This window comes from Capsicum annuum, unplaced genomic scaffold (assembly GCF_002878395.1).
Source record: "Capsicum annuum cultivar UCD-10X-F1 unplaced genomic scaffold, UCD10Xv1.1 ctg77333, whole genome shotgun sequence".
Classification (NCBI taxonomy): domain Eukaryota; kingdom Viridiplantae; phylum Streptophyta; class Magnoliopsida; order Solanales; family Solanaceae; genus Capsicum; species Capsicum annuum.
The window spans coordinates 1-10,771 of NW_025887719.1; the positions used below are offsets into that span (position 1 = coordinate 1).

Sequence of the window (10,771 nt, forward strand, 5' to 3'; positions counted from 1 at the left end):
AAAAAAAAATTGGGGCCCTCAATGCCGCTTGGCATCTTTTTATTTGTAAATTAGTAAAAAAAATGCTCCTCACGCGCCTCCCACGACGTGCAGTGCCACATAGGCAAAAAAGGCCCAATCGAAATAAAATGTGGGGGTTTAGGGGTCTAATAGGAATATGTCTTATTTTAGGTGTCTAAGTGAATTTTGGCAACAAGTTTGAGTGTCTATCGATATCTTTGGCCAAAAATGAAGTATCTAAATTTTCCTTGCCATCACTCTCTTTGTCCCATATTAACTGATCAACTTATTAGAAATACATGTTTTAAATTAGAGTTAATACATAAAAATGACCATAAACTTGATACCAAATTATAACTTTGACCTTAAACTTTGATAGTGCACAAATAGGACATTTAACTATTCAAAACCTGAACAAATATGACCTCCGATTTTACTACCCCATGCGTGAGTCTCACTCGCGCCTACGTGGAAAGGTAATCGAATCACACAGTGCCACATCGTTAAAAGGCTGACTTGGAGAGAGGTCATATTTGTGCACTATCAAAGTTTTGCTTTTTATGTTAAAATAATGTCGTTTTTTTTTTTTATTATTATTATTATTATTATTATTATAATAATAATAATTTACTAGCGTGGATCGAACCCGCACAGTAGGCTGAAGGAAGCGCCTAAGAAGAGCAAATAACACCACTGGGCTATCTAAGTGCCTTGTTTCATGTGGTTCAACATTAATATACGTACATAACTATACATTTTCTATCTTATATATATACAACATAATTTTTTTACCGAGGGGGTTCAGGTGAACCCCATAACAACCACGTAGGTCCACCCCTCGTTAATTTAATAATGTTAATTTAATAACATTTTAATTACGTTAATTTGATAACGTTAATTTAATATACTACTACTATTATCCTTAATAACATTAATTTAATAACGTTTTATTAAAACTATAATTTTATTATTAGTATAGTTTCATCTTTAATTTAATATTTAAATAAATAATATTTAGATATATTATATAACTTAAATTCGTCCCCTGCTTTATAATATATATACATACTCGCTCGATTTTTTCATATGAGGCTGACCCGCCTAATTAATAAATCTTTAATATTACTCTTTTTCTGCAATAACAAAAGAAATTAGATGTCATTTTATCTTTGAATCGAAAATAATTAAAAAATAATAGTGAAGGGTCATTTAAAGGTCATATTTGTGCAGTTTTGAATAGTTAAAGGTCATATTTGTGTACTGTCAAAGTTTAAGGTCATATTTATGTATTATGCCCTTAGATTTTAAGCTGGATGCGTCCAGTTTTGCTTATTGAACATGTGTTTTGCCATGCAGGATTGAAGGTCATATTTGTGCAGTTTTGAATAGTTAAAGGTCATATTTGTGCACTGTCAAAATTTAAGGTCAAAATTATAATTTGATGTCAAGTTTAGGGTCATTTTTACGTATTAACTTTATAAATTATTTATTTACTTATTAAATTATGAATTAATTTAAATTTTCTCATTTTACTTTTTATAATTAATACTCTTTAAAGGCGTAAATTTATAAAGTTGTAAGAAGGTATTTTCAAGGGGCCCTTTTATTTATAATTTTTAGAAAGCGTAAAAAGGTCAAAAAGTGATTAACTAATATAATATGAGATATAAAGTGGGGGTAATGTATAGTTTCCCCTCCATTCTTCCATTTTATATCGCCTCAAATAAAAAAAGAAGAAGAGGATAAATTCTACAGTAAAATAATAATTCTTGTTGGTTTTCCATGGAAATCCCTCCAAAGAAACCTCACTTTTTCAAACCTATTCTGCCTGGTTTCAAGAATGGCCTTGTGAGTAGTACTACTTTTAATTTCTTCATTTATTCTTTAATATGTACTACTATACAATGGCGGATGCAGAGCAGAAGATGTGGGTTCGCGGGAACCATATCCGCTATCGTAATGCTTAAAATTACATAGAAAAATCATTATTAATAGATGGAAACCATAACTAAACCAAGGGATAGCTTAGTGGTAGAAAAGGAGCGCTTGGGAACCACAAGTTTGAAATTTTGGATCCGCCTCTGGTACTATATATCTGTTATATGTAATGTAGAGGTGAAAAGTTTATATAGCAAATGAGCTAATGAAGATCAAAAACATATACTAATAATCTAAATGAACATCTTATGTATTAGAAAAATGCATGCATCAACTTTAAGTATTATTAATACTTTGTTTGACATACTTTTTCGAGTTGTGTAGTTATACATTCTATCTATTTGGTATTATGTTATGTACTCCCTCTGTCCCAAATTATCCGTTCTAAATTGAGATAGCACATTGATTAAGAAAAATAATTAATAACATACCTAGTTTACCATAGTATCCTATTAAACGATGTTTACATTTTAATTTGAAGAAAAAGTAATTAATGCAAAGGGTAAAACATGAAAAAAAAATAATTTGTCTCTTCTCAATTAATGAAAAAATATAAGTAAAATGAGAAACCAAATTAGGAAATTTGGGATGGAGGAAGTATTACTAATACATGGTATTAACAATTTAAGGGACTTTAATATGCATTAGCATGTGTGAAGACACAATGGCCCCTCAAAACTTTTTCCACATCATTTTCATTATATTTGTGCAGGTTATATTTTGTACTAATTAATACTAGCATTTAATAATATATAATATTTTACACTATTTTTATACACCCTACCAAACGACCCTTGTTGATTTAACCAGATAGATAATAGTAACACAATACAATAGAAGTAAACCTTCCAAGTGCACATCTATGACACCACAACTTGTCTCTATTGTGCCAGTTGAACAGTCCAACTTATAAAATGATCATCTAAACACCTCCAAAATTTTATGTGTCACGTCTATGTTTGGTGTCCACAAGACACCGTGAAAACGAGTTTTAGTATTTAGTTGCCCGTGGAGAGTAAATCGAGTTGTCGGGATGTACAGTTTCAAAGTTGAAGTGCTAACTTGCTATGTATTATACCACAATAGTATCACTCATACTTTGGGACAACTAAAGATTATTTTTGAATCATACATAGTGTTGTATTGCAGAAAGTACCTATTGGTTTCTTGAAGTATTTGAAGGGACATGGCCATGTTGAACATGTTGTACTGAAAAGGGCAGGCAAGAAGTGGTTAGTGAAGCTGAACGGACGACGATTCGAAGATGGTTGGGAAAAGTTTGCAGAGGAACATGATTTGCAGTTGGGAAATATGTTGATTTTCAGACATGAAGGAGACATGGATTTTCATGTTTCCATATTTGATTCAACTCATTGTGACACAGAATATGCAGAGTATTTGCAAGAAAAAAAGATAGGTAACTTCTTTTATGATGTATCTAATTTCTTATGCATCTCCATTATGAATGTTGAACACTCCAACTTACAAATTGATTATCTAGACACCTCCAAAATTTATGTGTCACGTCATCATCATGTTCATGAAGCATAGTGAGGATAAGTTTGAGTGTATGTTTATGACTTATGCTATTATTTATTGCACAGATAAATTGATTCAGGAAAATTTCACTTCAGCTGAGTGACTGGAAATATCACCTGTGTCTAGTGAGTGACACTGCGTGTGAAATAGCAAAACAAAGTGATTTTTTCTGTTACAGAACAAAAAAAATTGAGTTTCTTGCATAATTTTTATTAGTTAAGTGATTTTCTGACTAATCAACTGAGTGTTCGAGTATTGGAAGTATCATATGTCATATTTCTTACATGAATTTTTTTGTGTAATAAACTAATGTAACAGAAAAACCGAAGCCCAACGTCATGTCATCAAACAAGGCTGGTCCCAGTATTGTAGAAACTGTTAAGGGCTTGCATCTCAGTCACTCTCAATTTGTTTGTACCATGAAATCATATAACCTTGCAAAGAGTTTTCTGGTAAGTTATCGAAACTAAATTCGACTTCCATTGTCATACTCCACAAAAGAAGAAAAAAAAGTATAACAAATCATTTTGTTATGAGAAAAAATTCTAAAGTGTGAAGCATGCATAAGTACTGTTTATGTGAAACGGGTTATAAACTGTTTCAGTGTGTTCCAAGACCATTTGCACAGTTAAACGGTCTCAGGAACAGAAGATGTACGATAATGATAAATGACAAGCAAAGGTCATGGACGTTTAGTCTATATTCCCTTGGTAATATCACCTACATTGGAGGTGGATGGCGTAACTTCTGTGTTGCAAATTGCTTAAAGGAAGGAGATCGCCTAATGTTTGAGATAGTCATCAATGGGGAGAAGCCTATGTTGAAGTTTCGAGGCAAATTTGTTTTCTGCTTGCTTTATTAGTTTTAATTTCATATTCAGTTTTTGTTTCTAACATTTTTGATTGTTTGTGTCGATACAAAAACTAGATCCGAGAGGAAATTTGTCACTCCATCCAAAAGGAAAGACGACTAATTTGGGAACTGATAAAGTTTCCACTCAAGGTGATCTGGATTTCACGAGCAAATCCTTGTTGCTTTATCTAATACATATTTTTCATTTCTAATACCAAACTTAATTACGTGATGGTAATAGAGTTGAATTTCTAACCAAACGTGTGATAGTAGAACCGAGCTAATAAGGTCTTGTTTGAGGTTCCCTTAGAGCTAATTGAGAGAAATGTACATTGATACACTCTTTTGTTCGTGTACCTCATAAGCATCCTGCCCCTTTTCTTACATGATTTTATGTTTCGTAGAATGGCTTTTCGAGCTATTTACAGTAGATCTTCGAAAAGCTCCTTCTTGAGCATGTTAGTCTCTATGAAATAGTATTCCTTCCTAAATAATTTTCATCTCTCAAGTAATTTTCTTCTTTATTGTGACTATAACAATTATTTTATACTTCATGTATTGGTTTTATGTTCAGATTCTGTTTCACTTCTAACATTGTTGATTGTTTTTATCAATTTAAAAAGTAGATCCAAAAGGAAATGAGTCACTCCAGCCCGAAAGAAAGAAGACTAATTTGGATACTTATAAAGTTTCCACTCGAGGTCTGTATTTCACCAGCAAATCCTTGTTGTTATGCCAAGACACATTCTATCGTGTTGGGTTATTAATATGTCTGTATATCGTTTAGTATCTTTCCTATATATTTCTTACTTGACTTTTTTGTGTAACAGAAAAAACAAATCCCAAAGCATCACGCAAGGTTTTTCCCAATGTAGAAGTTGTTACGAACATGCCTCATTTCATTTGTACCATGAAATCCTATTATCTTTCTAAGAATTTTCTGGTAAGTTGTCAAAACTAAATTCTACTCCCATTCACGTATTCAATAGATTTAACTTATAAAATGTGAAGCATACAAATGAACTGCTTATGTGAAACTGGTTATAAACTGTTTCAGCCATTTCCAAATCCATTTGCACGGTTAAACGGTCTCAGGAACAGGAAATGTACAATAATGATAAGAGACGAGCAAGGGTCATGGATGTTTAGTCTATATTCGAGTGGCAGACACACGTACATTGGAGGCAGATGGCGTGACTTCTGTGCTGCAAATTGCTTAAAGGAAGGAGATCGTCTAATGTTTGAGATAGTCTCCAATGAAAAGAAGCCTATATTGAAGTTTCGAGGCAAATTTCTCTTAAATCTTTTTCTCTCTCATTCTTTAAAGTGACATTTACCATTTTTTTAGTTTTGTTCTTTACATTGTTGTATCAATTTAGATATGCGAGGAAACACATCACTTCAGACCGAAGGAAAGAAAACTAATCTTGATGCTACTACAAGAATTTCCAATCAAGGTAAGTCTTGTTGATGTACTGTTAAATGTCTTTTGCTTTTTCTTTTCATTTCTCTGGCTCTAATGTTCCTTCTTTCTTTTCGTTTTTAAACGAAGAACAGGCCTCAAGATTGAAAACTCGGATATACTTGGATGACCATATAAGTTATTAACTCGACTAGTACTTCCGTTGTGATTATTTCCTTACTTCCCTTTGTTTTCGCGATCTTCCTCTTTCTATTTTAATAGTGAAAGTATTGCTATGCACGCTATGAAAGCGTTCTGAGATTCTTGAAAATGTATTTCAATAACTTTAATTTTGCTATGAACGAAATTATGCAGGTAAATATTCTGAAAAAGTTAATGAAGTAATTGGTGATGGACAGACAAGGGAAACGACCATGCAGAATATGATGTTTTTGGATCTATATGTTATATGTAGTAAATATATGTTCCTCTCTTGTTATAATGCTTCTATCTGTTATTAATGTTTTCGTTTTCATACGTAGTTTCTATTGCCTGAATTTCTAAAAATACTAGACGTGAATTTCACCGTTTTATTAGTAATAGTATATATCTCTGTTTCAAAAGTGAAGAATTCACGCAACTTAGCTGGTAACAAGTAAGTTTTTGTCAACCTCTGTTATCACATTTTGAATGTCATGTGTCTCGTATAGAACAAGCCCAAATTGCATTGCATTTGGTCTTCGCCCGCCCAGTTAATTACTATGTTACTTGGACTTTTCAAATATGACTCCAAAAATAATGTATTGTTAAAGAACTCAAAATGAGTGCGGCAACATTTTTGAAGAGTTAAAAAAACTTATGTAATTTGTGCTTGCTCCTAGGCGAAGCCACCTTAGGCAAAGTGTGGTAGTTGTTGCTTATTCGTCACGAGCAAAAAGAAGAGTAGATAATAAATTAAAAATGTATGAATGTTACTATATCAGTTATGTTTTAATTAGATAGATTCTTTTTAAAAAAAAAAAAAAGTTAAAATTATGAATAAAATTAGATTATAGAAAAAAAAAGTGTTAATAGAACTTTATTGAAGGGAAGAAAGGCTAAGGTTTACAATATAATCTGAAAAGCATAAAACTGACTAAAACAAGAGTAGGCTATATATACATAGCCAATAACCTAAAGGTCCATAAACTAAAGGCCCAATAACATATGGGCTAACACCCCCCCTCAAACTCACAATGCAACAGCAATAAGCATTGAGAGTTTGTCACACAAAAAACGAAATCGAGATGCTGACTGAGCCTTCGTAAAAAGGTCAGCAATCTGCAAAGACGATGGAACAAAAGGAAGCGATATGGTCCCGAGCTGTAAATGATGACGGGTGAAGTGACAATCAATCTCAATGTGCTTCGTACGCTCATGGAAGACAGAATTCTTTGCAATTTGTACCGCACTTTTGTTATCACAATGCAGGGGAGTAGGCATAGAAATGTGAATCCCCATATCTGCAAGAAGCCAACGTAACCAAATAATCTCACATGTAGTCACAGCCATAGCACGATACTCAGCCTCCGTGGAAGATCTAGAGACAACATCTTGTTTCTTGCTCTTCCACGAGATTAAAGAGTCTCCAAGAAACACACAAAAACCAGTGGTGGATTTACGATCATTGCGATCTCCATCCCAATCAGCATCACTATAGGCTCGCAACTCGAGAGATGACGTCGAGGGAAACAAGAGATTCTGAAACTGAGTGCCACGAAGATACCTTAGAATACGAAGTACAGCTCCCCAATGCACAGAAGTAGGAGCAGTAACAAACTGGCTAACAACATGAACTGCATGTGCTATATCTGGACGAGTAACTGTAAGGTAAACCAAACTACCCACAATAGTCCGATAAAGACTCGGATCTGATAATGGAACACCATCACTAGGAGAGTAACGTGCATTGATTTCAAGGGGAGTATCTACAGTCCTGTTGTCAGAAAGACGCGCCCGTGTAAACAAGTCAGATATATACTTAGTCTGAGAAAGAAGATACCCTTTCTTAGACTGAGCCACCTCAATACCCAGAAAATAACGCAGCAAGCCCAAGTCCTTCATTGCAAATCGATGAGCCAAATCATGCTTCAATAACTCAATACCACTATGATCATCACCAGTAATAATCATATCATCTACATATAAGGACAATAGAATTCGCCCTGCACTTGTACATCTAACAAACAATGCTGAATCATGGTTACTCGGGACAAATCCAAGGGAAGTAATAACAGTGGAGAATTTCTCAAACCAAGCACGAGGGGCTTGTTTGAGACCATATAAAGCTTTTCGAAGTCGACAAACTTCACCTGGCTGGTGGTCAATACCTGGGGGAGGAGTCATATAAACTTTCGCGTGGAGATCACCATTCAAAAAAGCATTCTTGACATCCATCTGAAATATCTTCCACTGTCGAACGGATGCAACAGCAATCATAGTGCGAACAGTCGTCATCTTTGCTACGGGGGAAAAAGTCTCCTCATAATCCATACCATATTGTTGTGAATACCCTTTTGCCACAAGTCTTGCCTTGTATCGCTCAACAGACCCATCAGATTTTGTTTTTATCTTATACACCCATCGACAACCAATCGCATGCTTACCAGGTGGGAGAGTAACCAAATCCCATGTATGTGTATGATGAAGAGCAGCAAGTTCCTCAGCCATAGCATTCTGCCAAAGAGGATCAGACACAGCCTCTCTATACGACTCAGGTTCAGACAAATGATGTATGTTTGCAATAAAGGAAGCAAATGAGACTGAATATGTAGAATAGTAAAAATCTGGCAGTTTGGTGGACTTACAAGGTCGAGTAGACCTCCTCAGAGGTGGTGGGTCTCCAGTCTCAACAGTCGAAGAAGCAGACTCAGGCACAGGCGAGGCTGAAGCACTATCAGGTGGCACACCAGATGGCATGGATGAATCCGGAACTGGAACCTCTATGTCAATCCCAAAGGGATCAATAAGCCGAATATCTGACTTTGTCACATCATGGGTTTTAGCTGGAATGGAATAAAAAGGAATATGTTCCAAAAAAGTGACATGTCGTGAAACATATAATTTCTGACTTACAGGATCATAGCAACGATATCCTTTTTGTCCAATACCATACCCCAAAAACACACATATAGCTGATTTTGACCCTAATTTATTTCGTTCAACATGAGGACGAAGAACAAAGCAAGTACATCCAAAAACTCGTAATGCAGAATAATTCGGCGGGTGACCATATAGTTTCTCAAACGGAGACATTCCTGAAGTCAATGCAGTAGGAATACGATTAATCACATATACAGCAGTTAGAACTGCTTCTCCCCAAAAAATACTAGGAACCTCTGCAGACAAAAGTAAAGAGCGTGCTGTCTCAACAATATGACGATGTTTTCTTTCGGCCAGACCGTTCTGCTCAGGAGTGTCGGTACAAGATGACTGGTGTATGGTACCATCAGAGGCAAGTAACTGAGTGAAGTCATTAGAAGTATATTCACCCCCTAAGTCACACCTGAAACACTTTATCACAGCCGAATGTTGTGTTTTAACAAGGGCTCTAAAGTTGTTGTAAATGCCAAAGAAATCAGATCTGCGTTTCATAAGATACACCCAGGTATAACGAGTATAGTCATCTATAAACGAAACATAATAGGTCGATCCACCCTTAGTGGATACTGGCGCTGGTCCCCATACATCAGAATGAATAATATCAAAAGGAGCAACAGAATAAGACACACTTTTATTAAACGGTAAGGCAGAAAATTTTGCCAGTTTACAACCACTACAATCTGAAATATCACTAGTGTTCACATGACCCAAAGCACCACTAGAGACCAAAAAACGTAAACGTGAAACTGACACATGTCCTAATCTGGAATGCCAAAGATAAAACTGAGAAGACAAAGGACTCAAACGAAAAGAAGATAAATCTATGCTAGAGGCAGCAACTACAGACACTTTGAGATTCTCCAAGACATAGAGTTCCCCCAACCTACGGCCGGTCCCAATCACCCTCTGAGTGTGTTGGTCCTGTATAACACAAACAGAATCAGAAAAAAACACCCAATTACCAGCCTTACACAACTGACTGACCGAAACAAGATTTAAAGCAAGTTTGGGAATGTAATAAACATCAGAGAGGACAATGTGAGGGGTAGTAACAGAACCAACACCCTCGACTGACATAGGTACAGCACTCGCGGACATAACAGAGATTGGTGAAATGGGTGACAAAGAACCAAACGATGACAAATGAGGGGACATGTGATGAGACGCACCAGAATCCAATATCCACAAGGAGGAAGGAATACCTGAGGTACTAGAAGAAACTGAACCCGAATGAGACATAGATGCTGACATGGCCGTAGGATTAGAAACGAAGAACTGTCTGAACTGTTCGAAAACCTGGGGATCCAACGCAGAAGGTGGCATAGTGCTAACAGACTCAACATCTACAGATGGTGCAGCAGCAGCGAACTGTGGAGGACGAGATGACCACGGAGGAGCACCAGATGGGCGTGACGGATACTTTTGCTGCCCATATTTCTGTTGCTGCCCAGATTGAGGCTGTTTGACCTTGTTAAGTAACAACGGACACTGAGCCTTCCAATGATTTTTCTGTTTGCAGAATGCACACTCATCAAATGCAACTTTAGGAGATTGTCGAGTCTGAGTACGTGGTGGCCTAGACTGATCAGTTGAAGCAGCAAACACGACAGGAGTAGTAGTTACTTTAGACCCTTTATCCACTTGAGACTTGATACGAGTCTCCTCTGTAATCAGTTCATGAACCACAGAATCAACAGTAGGGAGGGGAGATCGATGAAGGATTGTTCCACGTAGGCCCTCAAAGTCAGAACGTAGTGCCATCAAAAACTGAACCAAGCGTTGCTCTTCCCGTCTAGCAATGTACGGCCCAAAACCTTTTAACTCTGCAGATTCAGTAAGTGCCAATTGATCCCACAAATCCGACATGGCAGCATAAAAATCTTGAATACTGAGATCATG

At 36.0% G+C, this 10,771-nt stretch overlaps 1 protein-coding gene across 3 annotated transcripts; it reads left to right on the plus strand.

Annotated features, from left to right (window-relative positions):
- Positions 1-1,693: 1,693 nt before the first annotated feature.
- On the plus strand, positions 1,694-6,324 carry LOC107875126 (B3 domain-containing protein REM10). Of its 3 annotated transcripts, XM_047405318.1 has the most exons (11): positions 1,694-1,848; positions 3,088-3,355; positions 3,796-3,929; positions 4,082-4,310; positions 4,405-4,479; positions 4,953-5,030; positions 5,160-5,272; positions 5,387-5,615; positions 5,709-5,786; positions 5,887-5,929; positions 6,107-6,324. In XM_047405318.1, exons 1-10 carry the CDS (start codon positions 1,783-1,785, stop codon positions 5,919-5,921), a joined length of 1,305 nt encoding a protein of 434 aa, XP_047261274.1. In that variant the 5' UTR covers positions 1,694-1,782; the 3' UTR covers positions 5,922-5,929; positions 6,107-6,324. The 3 variants fall into 3 exon arrangements, with proteins under 3 accessions (XP_047261274.1, XP_047261273.1, XP_016577231.1); XM_047405317.1 differs by having other exon boundaries at positions 5,887-6,324; XM_016721745.2 differs by having other exon boundaries at positions 4,956-5,030; positions 5,887-6,324.
- Positions 6,325-10,771: the final 4,447 nt, after the last annotated feature.

What these genes read in the sequence shown, in the direction of transcription:
- LOC107875126 (XM_047405317.1), top strand. Translation starts at nt 1,783, where the DNA reads ATGGAAATCCCTCCAAAGAAACCTCACTTTTTCAAACCTATTCTGCCT. An exon ending in ATCTTTCTAAGAATTTTCTG is followed by an intron (nt 5,273 to 5,386) that starts GTAAGTTGTCAA and finishes AAACTGTTTCAG; the next exon opens with CCATTTCCAAATCCATTTGC. An exon ending in TACAAGAATTTCCAATCAAG is followed by an intron (nt 5,787 to 5,886) that starts GTAAGTCTTGTT and finishes AACGAAGAACAG; the next exon opens with GCCTCAAGATTGAAAACTCG.